The sequence below is a fragment of the Drosophila grimshawi genome, unplaced genomic scaffold, assembly GCF_018153295.1.
Source record: "Drosophila grimshawi isolate 15287-2541.00 unplaced genomic scaffold, ASM1815329v1 contig_44, whole genome shotgun sequence".
In the NCBI taxonomy this organism is placed as follows: domain Eukaryota; kingdom Metazoa; phylum Arthropoda; class Insecta; order Diptera; family Drosophilidae; genus Drosophila; species Drosophila grimshawi.
The window spans coordinates 18,456,416-18,478,269 of NW_025063240.1; the positions used below are offsets into that span (position 1 = coordinate 18,456,416).

General features: G+C 39.0%; 1 protein-coding gene across 3 annotated transcripts; it reads right to left on the bottom strand.

Moving 5' to 3' along the window:
* Nucleotides 1–1,232: 1,232 nt before the first annotated feature.
* LOC6556910 (bumetanide-sensitive sodium-(potassium)-chloride cotransporter) lies at nucleotides 1,233–21,528 on the bottom strand. 3 transcript variants are annotated; one of them, XM_032735258.2, is made up of 21 exons: nucleotides 21,444–21,528; nucleotides 20,615–20,829; nucleotides 10,990–11,471; nucleotides 8,833–9,012; nucleotides 8,661–8,775; nucleotides 7,173–7,431; nucleotides 6,863–7,116; nucleotides 6,684–6,798; nucleotides 6,480–6,619; nucleotides 6,235–6,400; nucleotides 6,019–6,170; nucleotides 5,840–5,949; nucleotides 5,626–5,761; nucleotides 4,979–5,572; nucleotides 4,676–4,904; nucleotides 4,434–4,490; nucleotides 4,253–4,306; nucleotides 3,321–3,418; nucleotides 3,009–3,238; nucleotides 1,752–1,981; nucleotides 1,233–1,686 (listed from the first exon to the last, which is right to left on the bottom strand). In XM_032735258.2, exons 3-21 carry the CDS (start codon nucleotides 11,223–11,225, stop codon nucleotides 1,442–1,444), a joined length of 3,600 nt encoding a protein of 1,199 aa, XP_032591149.1. In that variant the 5' UTR covers nucleotides 11,226–11,471; nucleotides 20,615–20,829; nucleotides 21,444–21,528; the 3' UTR covers nucleotides 1,233–1,441. The 3 variants fall into 3 exon arrangements, with proteins under 3 accessions (XP_032591149.1, XP_032591153.1, XP_001983757.1); XM_032735262.2 differs by lacking the exons at nucleotides 4,253–4,306; nucleotides 21,444–21,528 and having other exon boundaries at nucleotides 20,615–20,811; XM_001983721.3 differs by lacking the exons at nucleotides 4,253–4,306; nucleotides 4,434–4,490; nucleotides 21,444–21,528 and having other exon boundaries at nucleotides 20,615–20,811.
* Nucleotides 21,529–21,854: the final 326 nt, after the last annotated feature.

Here is a 21,854-nt window from a genome sequence, read left to right on the forward strand (position 1 = left end):
AATCAAAGATCTAAGAGTTGCCATAAGGGGTGCTTAGCCTGTCTGGATATAGTACAAAAATAAATAATGTTCGTTTTTTTGAATAAGTGCCACATTAAATATTTATTTACGATAATTTGGTATCGAAGAAAACAGGAAACAGAAAACAGGTAAATTCGATGCTTATAGCTTTGTGCGAGATAATTGCTATTGATTTTTCCAATATCAATATTTGGATAATTTTCATTTATGTAGGAAGCACTTAAGCCAAATGCAATTAAAAACACAATTGTTTCAATTGCCATTACCAATATATAAAGGATTGACTTTAAATATACCAATCGCTTTGCAACATGAACCAATCGCTTAACTCAATATTTCGCCTTAATCAAATTCACTGCAACACAAAGAAAATATGAAAGTACTTCAAACTTTTAAAAAGTGGTAATTTTCGCTTGTATATTATATTTCTTTACTATGAACACGAGAGCCAAACAGCGATAATTCTTAACTGCCACTTTACACACCATACACAGCTGAATAAATACGCGCGAAATTTGGGTGTTATTCGATCGGAGTGTGAAATACAGGAAATGTCAACGCCATTTCACACTGTTGAATTGTTTATTTAAAATGTCGCTACCGCGCTGACAGCGTTAATCAAATATTTAAAGGAAAATACATTTGAAAAAGAAATGTATATAAATAAATTGGATTACAGTTCTTTACCTGGAAGACCACCATACTGTAACACCATTTATTGTTGATCATCCTTATCATCTCAGCCGCATGTTTATTAGGTTTTGCAAATTGAAGCAACGTTACGGTGTAATAAATTGAGTTGCGTAACTAAACTGCCATTTTGGGCACTGACATGGCCATTGAACCGCAAAATGGTCAAGGGTTATGCCCAAATGAACAGCCATAACAATTGAACTCTAAACAAAATGAAGAAATTAATATGCTGAATAGCAGTCGCCGAAACCTTCAGATTGCCCAGCATTACTTGATCTCGACTTAAGGTCGACATTATTTCAATTACACCGTCAATGCAATTTGAAGTCAAACGTGAGCTGCTTGGAAGTTCACAATTTGTGGGCTACTTTCCCTCCGAACACTTGGTTGTGTCGAAGATAAGGCCACGGCCATCTTTAATAGCCGTAAGGGCACGCACGTAGCTGCCAAACCAAAAGCAAACACGAGAATTTCTTTGCGGCAAATTCTTCTTCAGAAAATGTGTAATACAAAAGGGATACAAGTCTGCATAAAATTTAATCGTCAGTGTGCGTCATGGTTGGGGTTCAGGTATGCTTTTGTGAGCTTGTATATGTCTATATAAATATAAATTCATTTATGATACAACTAGAATAACATAAAATTCTTGTACTCGTACAACTAACAACAAGATTGAGTTTGGTTATAAACAGAATACAAAAGCGGCGTATGTTTGTCTGTGCCACGCCTACGAGTAGAATGTGAGAACACTCGTCTGATTGCCTCGCACAAATAAAAATGGAGGCATGCCGCGACTCAAACTCTCCAGCCAGGCCATATAGAGGGGTGCCGATACGATATTCTTGCGGGGCATGGGCAACGTCATCACGACGAGATCCGAAGTAGTTGATTGCTCCCGCAGATACTCTCTAATGCGTAGATATCGATTCGTCTTGTCCACAACGGCCAGCAGATCATCGTCGCTAATGAGGGCTATGGATTAAATACAATATTATATATTAAATATAAATTGAAAATCAACGGTCAAGCAATCTCACCTTCATCCTCGTTCAGAGTTGCTTTGCTGCTGTTGCCATTCTCCTTGTCGCCTACAACGAAATCCTTAATCAGTTCGTTGAAAAACTGCGTGGATGATTCTTGCGGCTTCTTGGTAATGTCCGGTATCAACGTCAGGTCGGAGTAATCAATTCTAAACTTGGACAACAAACTGGCCATCGAACGCTGTTCATATTCCAATTCCGCTTGCTTGTTTGCCAGTGCATAGACCCTGGAGCAGACAAAAACAAATTCATATATAAGCGAAAACATTCTCGTTCTGTAAAAATGCAATCAATTTGATCACACTAACTGAATTCAATTTAAACAAAAATATTGCAGCAAAAAAATTCCATCAGCGAGAAGTAATTGGCGCGCCTGGAAAACTAATATAAAAAAAAGTAATAACATTGCAGACTTAAGTTTCCAAACTGCGAAATACAGTATTATTCCCAATAAGAGAGCCTTATTAAAAGGACCTAGCTTGGTTTAAAGTGTGTTTCTGGAGTTTTACAATCGTAGCCTATAGAAAATATTAAGTGTCTCTCTTATTTTATATGGCTAACGATTGAAATCTACTCTCAAAATAAATTACAATGTAAGATTAAAAATCGAATTGTATTTATTTTTTGTACTGTGCTCAAGCGCATATTCTGTCAGTCACTAACTCCACTTCAACTTGTCGAACAGCGTATATAAAGTGAATAAAGCAAGAAGTTGAATCACTCGCATCGCTTGCCATGCCCAATGTTATACTTAACGCGTCACTGCATCGTGAAATAACGATAGGTTCCTGCTTTCAGAGTGTTTGTCAGTTTATGTGGAAGGCAGGCTGGTTTTTTTTTTAGGCTTTTTTTAGAATTGACAGCTACTCTGAGCTATCGGGATGACCTGCTTATTGTCTGCCAGTCTGACATCCGTATCTCTCTCTCTCTCTCTCGCTTCCCACTCCTTATCTCTGTCTCTTTCTCAATTATAGCTTCCGTCAGTCAGTCGAATTGGCAGCTGCCTTAGGCCATGCTCACCACTTAGGGAGTCCTGCTTGGTTTGTCCGTCTGCCAAGGAATTGAAGCCAAAAAGTATCTGCTGTCATGAGAGGGTGCCGAAGCCACGCGATGGCATATTTAATTCAAATTCAATTCAAGCCAAATAAATCCGCACACGTATATCGACGTACTTTTTTTAAACACCTTCGGTTTCGGGCCATTTGTGCTGCAGGGAGTGAGACCTTTTTTAGCCTGGCTTGGCATCGTGCTTACCTCAATTTACATGATTGCCAGGTGCGTCGAGTGCTTATGATGTAAGGCAGCAACAATGTGAGCCCGCCGTCGTCGTATAACCACCAGACATCGATTACGGCGTGGCTGCGCTTACGCGTAAATTGCGTCAAGTCAGCCAGCACATCCTTAGGCAGCTCGGCGCCACCAGGACCACGGTAAAGTGAAACAGGATCGTCGTGCTTCTGTTTCGATTTCCTCAGTGTATTTGGCTGTTTGTTGTATGGGAGTATATGTTGCGGCAAATTGAGCACAATATATATATATATTTCAAGCTAATCAAGCTAATCTTACCTGCTCATTGACGGTCTTGGCGTCAAGGGGATCGGGCAGCCCAGACACATCCTTCACCTGATTGGCTGCTATGAAGGATAAGTCGCTGGTGCTGGAAGCTGTGTATTGGTTGTGACAAAAATAAATGATAAGTATTCTTGCAAGCTTTTTTATGAGCATAAGAGCAGACCATAAATAATTGAGTACAATGCATGACAAAAGGCGAGCGCAAAATTATGAGTAATTCAAATGATTTAAGTCAAGCAATCATTAGTTCATTAAATACCATAAACGAGGCAATCTTATGCAATTTGCTTCGTATTGCCCCCATTCTTAAATTTGGCAAATATTCACAATTTATTTTCAAATTGGGAAATGTATGCAAAACAAAAGCTTAAACATGCACGTGCTGAGCCACCTTCCTTGGTCCCATTTGGACGAAATGGAGGAACCCTTGGACTTACGGCCCCACATGTAGTCCGCAACAAAATGCTGGGTTTCGTGCTTTTAAGGGACATTGTATAAATTTAAATTCAAATTTACGGGAATTTCTTAATTTGGGGTCGCAACAAATTGCCAAAAGGGTTGTGCAACAGCTGCCTCAAAGCCCCTCAAGAGAATCGCCTTCAACATTGGGTAGTTACCACTTGATTTAGTGGCCACTCAAGCACTTCCTCAATCTTGGCAAACACGAAGTTTTAACAGTTAGTATTCAAATTAGTTGCATGCGTCAATAGAGTTTAATTTAGCAAAGAAAAACGACTCAATTAGAGGCTACATTATGGCATTATGCAAGTACGCATGCAGTGTGCAGAGTGTGGGAGGGGAGAAAACAATATAAACTTTAGGGGTGGATTCTTCACGCTGATCATACATATTTACCTACTGGCCGTAACCCTAACTTCACTTCACATTCCATTCAATTACCTTACGACACGTAAAATTGATCTTACACTCAACTCCACCTGGCCAAGAGCGTATTCTACATAGGCCTTGCTTGAAACGCACTACGAGAAAGAGAACGAAATGGAACAGAAATGGAAAACGGAAACACAAACGCACACACAGAACTCAAAATCAAAGTAATCACAGCAAAACGCTAATGCCCAAATTTCACATCATTATCATACTTACTTTTCACAAAATTCAATCCATTATCTGTGCGAGCCAATTTGCTGGCGGCATCTAAAACTTTTGGGTTTACAGTTGTGGTGCAGATGTTAAATTGTGGTATTTTTTGCAATAGGTGTTTAAATTTGATTTTCATTTATTTTTATTTTTTTGTGCACAGGTGCGCAATTTGGTTCCATGCAAAAATAATTAAAAAATGTCGAGATTAATAAGCAGCTCACATGCAGTCAGAATTGTTAACTTACCTTGCGATACATTTCGGCTCAAAGAATCCATGCTGCCACTGAGGCCAAGCCGTGCACTATTATCGGCAGCCTGTAGATCGTTGGAGCTCTCATTTGGTTGTAAAGTGCGTGGCACCTCCAAACTGCAGTTGGCGGTTGTCCAGCTGTTATCCGGCGAACCGAGCAGTTGTGAGCAGTCCAGGCCGTTCGGCACACGCAATATGGCCACAGAGAGATACATATCAAGAGCCTGAAAAGGTATAGAATAATTATATAAGCAAAGCGCTTCCAATATACCATTACTGATTTACGATGAGCGCTTACCTTATGCATGACATTGAAATATTGGACCAGTTCTTTTCTATCGCACGTCTGCCAATCGGTCTTGTAGCCCATGAGTATGATATTTGGCTTGAGTTTGCCAATGCCCGTGGCCTGCATTAGAGCGCGTGTACCTGCCTCAAAGTCCTCGCCATCAATGAGTGCATAGAAGCCCTTGACGCGATGCTTCTGGAACCAGTTGGAGGCACGCTCTTTGAGGTAGTTGCGGTACTTCTGCGAACCGGGACCGCGCAGCACATGTCCGCAAACCAGGAGCGATAGATTCTTTGTCAGCATGTAAGCAAGATCAACTAAAACAGGACGTGTATTGGGCAGACCAGAAAGGACGAGTATCTGCGGTCGATAGTTCTTCACATGATCCTCCACATTGTTGAGCTGCTGCACGGACATCAATGCGTTCTTGTACGTCTGTGCCTGTGTGGTGGAGCCCCAGTTGACATCCGGTTTGCGATAGGCGACAATTAAGTACAGTGCCAGCACCACGCAAAAGGTGATGAGTGCTGTGGCCCACGATATCAGAAACATTACTGCCACACAGAGTATGGAACCCATAAGGCTCAACCACATATTATAATACTGTGCAGAGAATACAATTTAAAAAACTCTGTGGCAATATAATTGTAACCCACCTTAAAAGTTGGTCGCCAGCCAACTGGCTTGGCCAGGCTAGCATGGAATGTGCTAAAATTGATTAACATATAGGCGGCTAAGAAGAAATTCGAGATGAGCGGTGCAATCGAGTTGAGGTCCCCAACAAGAATAAAGCTAAAAAAAAATGCCAATATATGCGTATATGATTTATGCAATGTATCATTACAAATTTATATATGCCATCTTACTTACATCATTGATATGACAAATGTCAACACATAGCCGCGCACTGGCTCATTGTTCTTGCCATAGCCTTTGGCAAACCAAATTATTTTCGGATACAACTCATCCCGACAAAGAGCCTGTGAACGCATGCAGAATGACAAAATAATTTATTGGCCCTAAAGCATGGAATCTTGGCATCCTCTTACCTGAAAGACCTTTGGCGCCGAAACCAGACTAGCCAATGCCGATGACAATGTAGCGGCAAAACAACCAGCATAAATAAGCGGCCCAAAAGCAGATACTAATTCAATTACCTGGACCGAATTCTGCAGACCATAGAGGCATGTACCGGTGGTGGCTAAGTGAAAATGTAATTATTGAAAAGTGGGGTGAACAGCGAAGAGGGAAGGTGCGTTGCCTACTTGTCGAGCAATTTAGAAATGCGAATGAGCCGTTGAGGGTATCAACCACGTAGCCAGTGGCATCACGAGCCACGGTGCTGCCACAGATCAGAACCATTATCAAATAGGTAGCCGTTGTGATAGCAATGGCCAGGATAGTGCCCTTGGGTATAGACTTTTGTGGGTCCTAAAACACAAATATACAAGGGGACGAGTCGTAAATTTGTTTGAGAGCGCAACATTTCAAAAATGCTGTTGTGACGCACCTTTAAGTCGCCGGAAATGTTGGCGCCAGCCAAAATGCCCGTGGCCGCGGGAAAGAAGATGGCGAATACTGAGAAGAAGTCGTGACTGACATAACCCTGATGACGGTAGTCCGCAAACAGATTTGATTGGAATACCGTGGCTGCCAAATTAACTTGATTAAAAGCCTGTTCAATGACGCCCTTTTCACCGACAGTCAAACTTACCATTATATCCGATGAAGCCCTTGGCCTTCTCGCCATCATTCTTGGGACCAATGAGGCTGCCGATGACGAAATCGACGATAGCTGCCAGCAGAATGATGAGCAGCCCAATTTGTGCCTACGAGCGAGAAATCTTTAACAGTGAAGTATTAATAATAATGCCAAAAATTAATCATACGCACCTTGGCCTCCCACTCCATGCCGACGACAACGATAATGAGAAGCAACAGTATGGTGGTGCTGCCCACAATGCGCACGTCTGTAACACCACCATCAACGATTTCCAAACCCATAGCCGTCAGCATGGCCTGCAATGACTCACAGAAGCCCACCACATACATGGCGCATGCAACAACATTTGCCAGCGAGAAAATCAACCCAATGGAGCCACCAAATTCGGGTCCCAGGGACCGTGATATCATATAATAGGTGCCACCTAAGCAAGCATATTAAAAAACATTTAAAACAACAACTAAGCAACAAAGTACTCACCGCCTTTGATGACACCGTTAGTGCTTATCGCCGACATTGACAACGCCGTTATGGTGGTGACAGCGGTCGTTGTCAGTATTAATACAAACCCCTCGATGATGCCCGCCTGCCCCACCACCCAGCTGAGGCGCAAAAAGAGCATCACACCCCATATGTTTAGGAGGCACCGAACGAACACACCTTTGATCCAACCAAATTTGAGTACACCATTTGTGTTGCCCGACTCCAAGTCCTGGTTGCGTTGCAGGCTGTGCGTGTTCTGTGAAGTGAAAAGCCAAAAGTCATTTTCAATCGAGCCTGTCGACTTGTGATAGATGATGCCACATGACTTATACACGATATCGCCAGAGCTTGACAAAATAAAATGTACCCCTTAAGGGCTGATTTAATAGAGAAGATATGACATCGGTATCATTTAATAGCACTCAGCTTAGCAGGGCAACTGTCCTGCCAACATGTCGTTACTTCGTGACCTGATAATCTTATTAATCATAAGCAACCGCGACCGCAACAGCATGTGCCGCTAAATTTAACTTTTCATCTTAGCTCATTAACAAAATCCAAGAGTTTTTGACGGTGTCAAATTTCAAATACCCTTGCAGACTTACGATGTATTTTTAATGTCTGCCTAGTCGATGCTCCATAAAGTTTCGTTAAATTAAGAGATATTATCGTTTTATGCCAAGCAATCTTATTATATATATTTGCCCCAAGACATTGCTGATTTAAATAATAATTGCAACAATTTTGAATGTTCCTTTTTTAAATTTATTTTTATTTCAATTGACGCCCAGCAGGCACATCGCAAATGCGCAAAATAGAATTTTCGAAAGTTCAAAATCAATTAGTGGCAATTGATTGGCTTAGAAAATTGTATTTGCGATGCGCCCACACAACATGGAAAAGTCATAGGCTCAACGCGCAAAAGTCAATTGAAAAGTCAGCGGCCTTAAAAAGTCACTTTCGATGTGGGTGCGAAAACTTTGGAAAAGTATTGTCTCACTTGCCGGTCTCATGACGAGCACACACAATTTGGCTTGCACTAGCTGCACTTGTTACTTGCTGTGGTTCCAGTGGTTAAACTGACTGCCTTTCGTTCATGTTAAGCTGTGTGACAAGCACGCGCTCAAGCTGAACGTACCACGAACTTTGCGACTCTACGGTAATGACCTCTGATGTTGAAGTTGGTTTGTGTCAGCGAAAATGGTTCTCAAGAAGTCAGTGTAAGGAGAAAGGAACACCAACTGAAAACTTGCCAGCTTCAATTTTTCATTGTGAAGTGCACGAGCTGGCAATGGCTGTACATTTTTTTCAGCTGAACTCAAGGACATTGCCTGCTCTTGAATTTTATTCAGTTGCTATAAATTTAAATTTGTGCAGGAGCACGTTAAACCTGGAATCTTATTTATTGCAAGGCACTGGTAATAAATATGGTGCTGACCGTTAGACATTTGGGGTCGAATTTAGTTTGAAATTAAGTCTACTCACTTTGCCCACCAGCGTTGCATTATGCAGCTCGTCGAGCGTTGGACGGTAGGCGGCCTGTATGGACATCATATTACGATAATTATCCAGGCGTGGCAGCGCCTCACGAGTAAAATGCCTGCGCAATTAATCAGTGTTAGATACATTCTAGAATTTATCGATTTGGCGAAGTTACCGAAAACTTTTGCCGTATTTGGTATCATATTCATTCTCCAGAAGGTCACGTTCCTCTTGCGAATCATTTGACGAGTCCGACTCCTCATTTTGCGGATCGACTTGAAAACGCGTTGTTGTTTGAAAATCCTTAAAGCGGGATGGCTTATCCTTATCGCGAAAACTACTCTTGATGGATTGTCTGCAAATAAAAAATAATAATAAGTGCGGATAAAAAAGATTTAAGAACGGTCTCTTTTTCTATGTTCACTGTGCCATGACAAATGTATTTTTTTTTTGCTGGCCAAATTCTCTACACTGCTGGGATATAATACACAAAGAATAATAACAATAATGAAGAGCAGCAAACACTGAGCTGTGAATTGCCCAAGGCGTTGCAAAAAAGTTGGGTACATAACATACATATACACTTAAAAAGTACACGTTGCTCACTCCAAATCGGAAATGTGAAATTAAATTCAACTGGACACGGTGTTTTGGCCTTTATGGCAGTTCTGATTTTGTTTCATTTGCCAAGCATTGTCCAAGTAAATTATGTTACACTCCATTTGAACTCTCTCTAGACAAAATGCCAATTTCTGTTTGTTGTTTTTATTTTGTGCTGAGGTGCGTGCCGCACACACACTCATACATATATACACACTACCACAATTGCAGGATACGCCGCCACATATATGCGCAACACAACCCGGCGACCAACCAATCCAGGTTCATTATTGTTATTGTTGCTGCAACTTTTTGTTATTGCTAACATTATTGTTGTTGCCTATAATGAGATGCATGGCTGAGTGAATCCCTGCTGATTTTCGAGCATTCACACACAGCACAGCATTGAACGATTCACGTTTACAATGGAGAGCTATTCTGAATACGAATCACATCCACACATTTAAAAATGCTACTATATATACACTAAACAAATGCTATAATGTATTCACTCGTAAATACAAATATTTGCAATTTGAATGATAATTACGAATTACAACGAGTTTCTAGTATATTCCACTTGACATTGAAATTCGGTTCGGCGATTACACGAATTAATTAACCAGCTAAGCGGTTTATTCGTAATAGCGACTAACTTAAGGGCTTAAATGATTTAAATGTAAATGCTTCCACCGATTTGTACATATTTGAACTAAAGATAATTTATACTTATGCATAAAGAATTAAAGAAATAATGTTGGTACTCTTGCAAATTCATTCGAATATAAAGTTGGCAATGAATAATGCAGAACGGTGAAAGTAGCCTCATTTTATGGTGTGCGGGTATGTTTGATAATTTATCGCCCACGCGGCAAACCAAGACCAGACCAATAAAAGGTCAATGCCGCCACTCTCCACTCTCGCCTATGATTAACAGTCGTGAACTTGGTTAACGGTCCCGAAGGAACTCAAAACGGACTATCCATTGACTATGCAAATGTTGCTTCCAGTTCATGCTGGGATCGACTGCATCCATTGAATACACAAACAATAAATCATTACTTCTCTTGCTGTGATTGTTTGTATTGTTGCCCGCTGCTGTAGCTGCTGTTGCAACACGGTCCCATTTGCCCGTTTTCTAGGATTTTGGACAAAGCAATGCTTCTCTTTGTCGAACTTGACGAGCTTGAGGGCAGCGAACTAGGTCGACAAACTTTCGAGTAACTTGATAGATGAATGAAATTTAAATTGAAACCACCACAGACGATTGACAATTTTCAAAATTAAATTACACAAAAAGGATAAGACAACAAACAAAAACCCAAATATTCAATTTCAAAATGTTAAGTAAAATTTCGAGCACCTCAATAAACTTTAAAGGGAAAAATTGTTCAAAAAATGTAGTGCCTATTTCAACTAGTCATAAAAAACTAACTGTGAATCCCTCCATCAATTTCTACAGCCTTGCGACACATTTCAACCTATATATCTGAGGCCATAAAAATGTCAACATCTGTTATGCATACAGGCAGATAAGTAACCAAAACAATTTTAGCATGGCATTGATAATAGGGTCACGAAAAGAAATAAAGGAAATGACAATACCAAGATGAATTTGGGAAAAAACAGTACTACAGTAAAGTGAAAGTTGAAAATTTTCAAAAAGTTTGTACTCATTTACAAATTATTTAAAGTGGTCGAAATCAAGTGGAAGCAGAAAAAATAAACGTACCTCTGGTGTCTGGGCTGCTGTTTGTTCAGTAATTGTGTCGCATCGAAAGTGTCGTCCTCGAGCAGGTCTCCCTCGATGTTGGTCAAACGGCGGTAGACCTCTTCGCCGGGAGGTGGATGTGATTTGCGGTCTCCGTTGCCATTGTCATTGTTGTTTTTGTGATGGTTTACAGGATTCACTTGGAAGCGGTTGGGTCGATCGACCGAGCCCATTTCAAACGATGTTGTGTCCGACATGTTTCTCTGCCTCTCTGTCTTTATGTGTGTGCCTCTCTGTGTGCGGTTGGCTCGTGTTGGTCTGGGCTTTCAAAAGTTTTGAGAGCTTCGGTTGGGTTTCTGCGGTTGGGCTAATGCACACAAGTTATTGGGTATTCTACTTCAAAACCCATGAACTCCACTTCACCGTGTTGTAAGTCAGCTGTATTAATTGCTTTATCTATTTTCTTTGTATTCACCCACTTCAGCTGTACCACAAATATTTTGCTGCAAATGTAGTAAAAATAATACCGTAAATAAAAGGGATTTGCAGGTGAATTCATTTTGACATGGCAATGGATATTTTACATATAATATAACCAAGAATGTAAATGCAATAAAACACCTAATTAAATATTTGATTCCTAAATATTTTTCATGGAAAACTACAAAGTCACAGGTAAATATTTGGCACAATCAAGACTTTAATAATACCTAGTTACTTTATTTATAGTTCCTTTGTCTATTAGTAGTAGACTTTGTACCTCTACAAGTACGGCGGCGTGCAAATTTTTGCACAAATCGGTTTGCTAAATATAGCTCGAGCAAATTGATGCAAATTAATCATGATTAGCGGTCTCTCTGATCCCAAGGGAGACGACACGCCATGTGAGTCAAGTGTGCGTACGTACACCTAAGCCTTCCCATGGCACATCTGGCGTATGCGTTATGTGTTTAGAAGAAGGATAGGTAGTAGCAGCTCGTAAGCCAAGAAGGAATTACAGCAACTGATTGCACAGCGGCAATAATTTGTCACGGTCCTGAGACTCTCGTGCAGCAGTTGGCATTTATGGGTCAAGTTGAGAGTGCCACAAAACGAAAACGAGCAATTAGCGTCGAATGGAAGAGTCAAATAGGAAAAAAGAAACAAGCAAAAAACACGCAGAGACCTTTGAATGAAAGCGCGAGATAATTATGCCAATTATGCATTTTTTTTTTCTGTGCGGAATACAAATATGTGGGAACTTTGCACTCGGACTACGTGGAATTTGCACAAATTTATTGAGGCAATTAAGCTCTTAATTTAATGAGACCAGTTGTACACACACGACAGCAGGGGGAAGAAGGGTGTCAGCGGACAATCGACAGCTGGCAGGTTGGCATTTGAGGCTTTGAGGACCAAAACTTTGTTAACGCTTATCGGTCAGGTGGCAGGCACACGCTGAGAAGCCGTCACTTGACCTATGTACTTCAAAGAAGCCCCAGGTGTCCTTGATAAGCAACGAGGCGTTGGGCCTAAAGTTTTTGGTGACTTAGTTTAAAGAGGAGAGGGAGATAGAGAGAGAGAGAGAGAGAGAGAATTGAATTGAAACCAGGGAGCGATTCATAATTCATGAAGGCTTAAGCGATTAATTGATTAATTGCGCCATAAACAAATTCATTTGCATTCCTTCAACGCAGTACACGTGACGATCGAGTTGATGTGCGATTTTTATTTAACTTCACGTAGAAAACCATTGAAATGACTTGACAGCTGCTAAAACGCCTGGCATAAACAACGAGAAAAAGTTGTATAAAAAACTTATCTGAATAATTGCTGTTGCCATTGTCCGAGCGAGTCCAAAAAGTGAGCGACGGGCCCCCTCTTTAAATGGTCCCACAATGGGCCAATTGCTCTCGATGGTGATTTCGTGTTGCCCTGTTATGCCGGCGATTGTGTTATTGCTATTGCTATTGCTATTGTTGTTGCTTTTCTCAAGCTTTTAATTTTTTTTGTTTCTTTTTTTTTTGCCTTTTTTTCTTGGCAATGCCTATGCGAGTATGCGTATTTAAGCATTTGCTCCGCTTTCTTCTTTTGATTGCTCAATTCAACGGCCATTCGCATTTCAATTGCCACAATAAAATAACATTTTTACAACTTTCGGTGGTGGCCCATATAAAGCTTACTTCAACGCCCTTTGCTATATGGCCAAATTAAATGTTTGCCCTTGAGCTAGTAGCTCTCTTGCTTAATGGCCATGAGATAAATTTAACTTTGTGACGTGGTCGTAAAGAGTTGAGATTCAGAAATTAGAATAGCCAAAGGATACGCATTGCATTTCTAATATATTAAAGTCCTTAAAATGTAAAGTGTTTGTAGCAGCAACTTTACACCATCAAAAATAACTCAACTCAAGCTGTTAAATTGCAAGAACAAACGACCACCTTGACCATTGAGATTATATACATATATGTATGTTATATAATACAAATAAATTTTATTACATGACCTCAATTACAAGACGATAGCAAGCGGAAGCAAGCGGCAATAAAATATGTTGACGCTAAAGTTAAGACCGGCTATTGCTGCTGATGTAGCAGGTCTTAATGACAAAACATCAACACAATGGCATAACATGGTCTATGTGCGATGGGATCATGTATTGTGATGACCGTTGGAACGTGCCGTCATGGTATCGAATCATGGTCATAGTTGATGTCCTAATATTGATATCAATCGTTTTTATTCTAGATGAGAAGCGATACATGTTCAGATGGTAATCAGTAAAACGGCAGACAACAAAAAAAGAAACAAGAAACAAGAAACTTTTCGACAGGCATCACTGGTGTCCGCAACTTGTTCTCCAAAAAGCCACACGACGTGACATGACACGACCCGCCCCGCCCCGCTCCGCCCATACCCCTATGTTGTTGTCGTTCATCAGCACATGTGACCATATACAGGAAGCTGTGCTTGAGAATAGGGAGATACACATCAAAGCTGATTAACAAGCCAAGTTCTGCGAAGCAACGATAGCCTGGCAGGATGACAACAAAAAGTGTCAAAAACATACAACAACAGTTAAACAAGTCAAGCGTGTACTAATTCACAAGGGCGTAGTCCAATAAACTTAATGCTTAAAGCTATAAATGGAAAACGATATTAGATACAAACATCTAGCAGACTTATACACAAATCCTCTCATATTTCTTAAACAAGTCAGTCAAAGTTCAGGGATTACAAAGCAGAATCCTTTGACAATTTAGCTGATTTACGACTCATTTTTTGTTTTTTTTTTTTGTTGTTCAAGCATTAAAGTGTTATCTTTGAACGATGCCAATTATAGCCGTTAGATTAGGCTGTAACAAGTTATGGCATATAATTAATATTTATTAAAGCTTACAGTGACAATTTAGCTTTGACGCGTACTCTAATTAATTAATTAGCTGAACGTTGTCGGAATATTTAAACATTTATTCCATTCCATATACATTTAGAGACAAATGCAATTATTAATTCATGTTTGGCGCGCAGGTTTAAAAGTGCTTAAAAAATCATTAAAGACATTCCATTTTTTCTGAGTGTATGTAATTTCTTCAGCAACTCATTGTTTGACAAGAATAGCTTCCTAATTAGAGCCAAAATTACGAAAATTAATTGCTGAGTCCCATAAATTGATAAATTATCTTAAGCGACAGAGTCTTCCGGCTTAAAATTGAGACATACTCAAAAAGAACTGGGCTCTTCAAAGGCAACATATTTAATCATAATACATATATATACAAATATGTATTTTCAGTTTCAATCGAAAAATAAGAATTCTATTTTCCACATTTCTATTCGGATTAATTTTAGTGTGTCGAATAGAGGTATTCACACTAAAAGAAAGCAACCGATAGAAGAACCGGAGAAAGATTAATTATAACCAGTTCATTAAGCCTGAAACATTAAATGTTTTTGCTTTATGCTTCATTTACTTTTCATCTTTATCTGTTTATTATGCTTCCAATTAAACGTATCGCAATGAATAAAGATGAGTGGAGATTTATCTACAATAAAAAGAACCTTAAAGTAAAACAGGTTTTGATCAGAACAATAAATGTTAATTGCGCAGCACATAGCACATAGCAACATTAACTGTAGCTCTGTCAAATTTTGCTTTGGAATTATTAATTTATGTATGTGGCCAGAGGCAGGTTACCTACCGCCCTCCTTACACCTTTGTATGTAACTCCATTCATTTATCTATCAATATCATTTTAAATTTATCCATCAACATTTCTGGTTTGACAGGTCCAACACAATGAATAAATAAAACCGGAGGACAGCACAACGAAAAGGTTTATTTTTGTTCGAAATTTTGTATTTCTAGGAATAACTTAAGCTTAAAAATGATTTTAGGTTTTGAATTGTTGTTTAAAAGCCAAAACCACAAAACCACTTTTTTCTGGAGAGCTAACAAATCGAACCAGCAAACAGTGAGAAATAAAAAAAAAAAACAGTTTAAAAGTGTGACTGGCTATTTTTGAGAGAACTACAGCATCAAACTAAAAAGACAATACGAAATTAAAAATATATGTTTGATGCGTAATATAAATTTTACCCCATTCACTAACCGCAAAACCATCAAAGCATGGAAAATTTGAGCCGTAGTCTATTCAGTAGCCAACAATGTCGAAGAACTTTCGGTGCTTTATTATGCGACACATTTGGTTATATAAGTATGAGAGTATTTATATTATTTTTTGGCTGTAAATTTGCATTAAAAAAAAGTACCATAAATATTATTTCGCGAGTTTTTATGATGCAAACAGGAAACCTGTGAACAACTCGAACTGAAAGGCAGCCACAAGCAAGTCGCCTGTGAACTGACAAATATGTATGTTTAGGTATTGGGTAGGTCTTTTGGGGAAAGCTGGATTCCAATAAGCAATGTTTTTTTTATGATTTAAAGTCGTAAATTTGTGGCAGCATATATTTACGACTCAGAAATGGAATGCCATTCGATAAGTACCCGGGAGGCGTCCACGGATTCCCGAATTCGGAAACACAGTCTCCACCAGTCTGTGACTGCGTGGGAATTTTGGGGTGTTTAGTTATTTATGTGTGTGTGTGTGTGTGCGGCTTTTATTTGCTTCATTTGCGACAGCATAAATTAAGTGCAAAAATCTACAAAAACAAATAAATCCATATAAGTATGAAGAGAGAAAGGCAGAACAAAGAAATGCCAGCCAGCATTATAAGGTCAATAAAAAAAGTATTACGAGCATAAGGTAAATTGTTTTGACGAAATCAATGTTCCTTTTATGTTCACTTTCAATGCTTCGCAATAAATAAAGTTGCTTAGCCAAAAATCATTTTAGCGAAATTTATTCCACAAGTCATAAAAACAAACAAAGCCATCGATTAAGGGTACTTCTGATAAATTACGAAACTAAAATCGTTTCTCATAAGCCGGCATCGAGAATAAATTGACAACTTTAACTTATTGCTCATACCACACGTGTGACATTCGAAATTCGTGCTAATTTACTTGACACTTCACATGAATACAACCAATTGTTTCAGCAGTATTAAATGCTAAAGTCGACAATTTTTTCAATGCAAAATTTCCATTTTGTGAGAGTCTCGCCGTTTGTGTGCTTGAAATTCATTTGCGGCGCAAAAGCAATGCTCAAACACAGATGCTAATAAAAGAATTTCAAAAAGTATTTACACGTATCGCATTTTATCTGCATTTTTTCATGTAGCGTAAAGAACCATTCAAAATATTTAATCGTATTTATTTAATTGATTTTCCCAAAGTGAATTGAATCATGTACCCAAGAAATAAGCTTATTAAAGACGAATTTTCGTGTTTACATGTTAAATTATAAGTTAGCATTATATACATATTCATTGCTAAATACTTTGGCCAACTCATTTTGACCAGTAATGGTGTATGCGAACTGCACCGAAACACGCAAAGCAAACATAATTCTTGGAGCATGCAACATGTTAAGAACCTATTCAGAATCATGATCAAAACAAAGATTAGCTAGGTCATTCACACGCGCTTTGAATGCGATGTGAGCCACTTTAACAAATTGGACAAAAATCAAAGCTATGTATTGAGCCATCTAATCAACAACTTTGAAACTTGCCACTGAGTGAATAATGAAAATCACTTAATGTAAATCACATGCCGACAGCAGCTGCCACCTAAAATAAGCCATTAGTATTACATCGAAAAATGGGCACACAATTTAAAATAATGTATTAGAAGCTTTAAAAAAATTGGATAAATTCAACAAAGCTTAAAGTACCTCAACCCACAACAGTTTTATGAGCTATGCTCATACATACATTACAGGTAGTAGCTGGCAGCTAATTATGAGCTTATATGTGTGGGCCTTCCTTATTGAAGGGAGTCTATCTCTCACATACATAGTTCACATAATTTTACGTCTGAGTGCTCAATTTAGAACAATACGTTAGGTAGCTAGAAATAAATCCCAAAGATTGGGTTGACTGCGCAAAGTTCGTCATAAATTTGAAGTGCTCACATTTCAACTACTTATGAAACCAAAAATTTAAATGAATATACAAAATTTTCTAGGCTTATTTTAATTTTTAATTTGTGGCGGCAGCTGCAGAGAATTTAGAGAGATTGACCTGCCTTAAAAAAAACTTGCTCCCCAATTTTGACCCGCAGAATATCAAAAAACACACATCAAAGCACCGAAATTCTAATCTTCGAGAGGCCTGCACAATCGCTGAGGTCAGGTTTTGGTTTTGGGTTGCCGCTTTTTGCCCGTTATACTCGCTTATTTCGCGTGTTTTAATTAACGTCGTATTCAATTAATCGCCGCTACCAGAAGATGTTGTTTATGAGTCCCGAGCAAGACGACCGAGGCAGCGCTTTGATTGCCGCAATGTGAGCTCAGCTTTTGCCGTTTCTTTCGTTCTGCAGTGGGGCCCCACCTAAATGCCCCAAGTGCCCACGATTGCTGGTTCTGTCGTTTCGTCAATTGCCATAAATCTTGATTAAAAGCGGAAAATGTGGCGAAAAGGTGAAAATTGTTCGCGTTTCAGTCAGAGACGATTGCTATTTTCGTTGCTTTCGAGAAGGTTTTTGCATATTGCTCAAGTCGCATTTCCGTTGTGACCCAACCCCTGCACCACCCACATCCACATCCACACATCAACCCACCTCAGTTATCGCCGGTTGTAGTCTGTTCTTTGTTTTTATTTCTACTATTTTTTGTTGTTGTTCGCTTTATAGCAGACTAGTCGTGTCTATTCTCTTTGTCAAGGTTCGCAAGGTCAATGATTTAATAGTTTATTTGTCAGCTTTGCATTGCCGTCCCCCAGAGCAAACATTCCTATGACTTTTCTTTGTGTTTTCTTTGGTGACAGTGTCATATTTTCGTTATTTATTGTCTGTCGCTGACATGAAAAGTCTTTGCTTCTAGCGCCACTTGTCACAGAATGTCCAGCTCTGTCTGTCTCCGCTCTCGGCAGCGGCCTGTCAATGAAAAGCCAAAATTCAGATGCTGTTAGGCCATAAGTTGCATTTGAATTGTTTCTGTCGATGGGTCGATGAATGCACTTTGAGACAGACTCCGCTCGTCGAGCGTTTGTTTATCTGGCGAATGTGACAGTTGAGTTTCTCACGACACGCTTCGCCAATTTATACAGTGGCACAGATTAAGCATGTCACTTCCATTAAGTGCGACTTACATCTTTGTAGATGACAGAAATGAGCAACTCAATTCATTATAAAAATAATATCTGCACTTGCCGAAGATTTTTTACTTTTTAATTAAATTTTGGCCTTATAGCCCACAGTGCTGTAACGAATATCTATTCACATGAGTAGGGTACAGCACTCGAATACCACCCCTTAGGCAACTCGAACATTCGGCTGCCTTTTGGATGAATACTCGAGGGTTGATTGAGTAAACAGCGCCTGCGTAGCTTGTTAAAAAGCAGCTGTAGTCACGAAAGTTGATAGTCTGGAATCAAACATTTTGTGTACTCCTAAAGCAGGTGTGCATACTCTAAGCGCCATGTGACACACACCCGGAGAAGTTAGTGGTGTATTTGAGACTTTCATAAATGCTATTAGTGAAGCTCAGATGCATTCGGATTGTTTATATGCTTACATAGTACCTAAATATACATTTAAAAGACAACAAAAGTGTTCATTAAATTGAGATATTTATCATCTTGCACAACTTACATTATCTGGGCCACTTGTCTTTTGATTCCGATGACATTTTTTTATCTACAAACATTTGTTATCTACCTGTTATTGCCCTCAACAAGACAAAGCAATGCGAGTTCGGCAGTAAACTGATTTTGTTGATAAAAGTAAACAGGGTCAGAATTTTAAGGGGAGGCCCCTAATGACTTCAACAATAATAAAACGCTGTACATTAATGATATGAGATACTTTCTTCGCTTAGCGACGAAAGGTAACTAGATATTTGACGGCATGTTTCCGATCACATTGCATTTCAAAGTGCACATATGTACTCGTCTATATAAGTGCAAGTAAGTAGAGGCTAGAACATACTAGATATATATATATATGTATATGTACATAGTTATATACCAAGTGACCGTAAAATGTGCACCGAAAGCTCAGTTTATTCTATACACATCACGAGCACTTAAATTCACCCCGATTAGGAAATACTCTGACGTGACCGAAGAGAACACCATGGTCACTCACTGCAATGATAAGTGCCAGACATTTGGAAACTAGCCTAATGAAACGATCCCAGACAAAAAGTGCAAAGCGACTAAGGAAAACTTTAACGAGCACCAAAAAGCTGGCGTCACACATTTACTATGTATATTTGATTTATGTGTATAGCTTTGTAGATCCGTATGAGAACAAATACAGCTTTCAAGTTCAAGTGCATTTAAACTAAGCGACACTTGAAGCTAAATAAATATTGTATGTACATAAGCATACATATGTACATATGTATATGTATATATGTATATAGCATATGGACAGTCTTAAGCGCAGACTTTCTTTTAAATGCTGCTCACAGCAATATTTACCCACTGAATATTGTTTTCATTAACGCTGAGCCATGCCAAGTTTTTCAGGTCGGGGTCAGAATCCAATTTAGAGGTGCTTTTTTCGTTATGTACTTGTGAAGGAGTATATAAAGACTTAGACCTGTTATGTGACTAACTTCTAGCGTGCCCAAAGGAGAAGATCGAACAGAAAGCAGAACGAAGAATGAAGAAAAAAGATTAACAAAAAGATACACAATCTTAGGCGGAATCTGCCACATTTCGAGAAAAAGTTGCTATTAACCGAACAAAATTGGGTAGGGTCCAAAATTCTTGGAAGATGCCGATGACTCAAGAAAAATACAAATTAGACAGACGTGCCAGTATAGTCAGTGTATCATTACTGTGTCAATTGTCTGTTGACTTCGAGGCACGATGCAAAAAAGTAAACATCAACTTTTATTTGTTCGATTTGCGTGCCCATTTTAAAAGATTTTCAACAATCATTAAAAACAAAATAGGCAATATTAGTTTACAGCGGATGTTTTTCGAATGAAATCAATCCAATTAAAAGTCAAACAAATAAAATGGAAAAATTTTGCAAAGTAATTCCCTAATATCATTAAATATTTTAGGTTTTATTTTGGCAACTTACCAAAGTATGTTGATTGAATTGAAATCCTATTAAGAACGAGCTTTTTGTGTAGATATTCGTGGACGGTTCTTCATTAATTATTTATACCTCTTCTATACAGGTCTTAGATGCGGACTTATGCCACTGATACAGTAAATAAAGTTATACAAACAATCGTGCCGACAATTTATTCTCGGCGAACGAATTATCTACACCACAAAACAATATGCAAAAATCTGTAGACGAAAAACAACAAAATTCAATTCCAAACAAATGCCTTTTATCAGCAAACACACCCATGAACAAAATATAGGTACTTTTCACAATACGAATGCGTGAATACGAAAAAATATATAAACAAATTATACAAGAGTGTGTGTGTGTGTGTGTGTGTGTTGATACATAATAAGTTTTGTGGCACACGTGCATGTTTGAAATACGAAACTCGATTGTGAAAAGAAGCACAATTAACTTCAAACAAATTTCTCATTTACTTGAGACAGTGTTCAGTTCAGTGTTCTCCTCTTCGTAGCACAACACTATACACTTTTAGGTATATGCCCCCTTTAGCACTAATTGCGAGACTTCCCAAGATAGCACTTGAGAAACACACTCAAAACATAGACACACAACAAATCACCAGCCTGCCAGTCTCAGTTCAAAAAATAAAATAGCTATGCATATTTGCAGTGGCTGCTTGTCTTCGTTTTATTCATTTCGTTATTTTTTTCTCTTTTTGAGCATATGTATAAATAGCTATTATTTAAGTCAGCAATCCAAGAATAGATCGTTTATATGTTTATATTGTATCTTATCTTCACTGGAAGAAATGTATTTTTTTAGAAAGTACTTTAACTGTGGAGCACCGAAATGAGGATCACACAAGTGCGCTGAATTGGTGGCAAGCGCGACGAAACCAATTCAATATAAAAAGCCACCGCACGTGCAGAGAGCCAAAGAGTAACTGAAACGAAGAAAAGAACGGCTCGCGCGATCAGCACAAAACATACTGAAAGCAGCAAACCGACCGACGGAACCGACACAACCGACGCAGCCGGCGCAACCGTCGGAAACGACGACCAAAAGCCCCGAACCCAAACCCAAATCGCTATTACAGCGCGACATTTCAACTCGGGCCCACAAAGCTGTGACGTGATCGATGACAAATCACTGGGACGTGCAACTTTCTAAAAATTCCACTCAATGAACATGGAGTTATGCTTGAGTGACAAACTATAGTTCTACATTTGCAAATGTACAC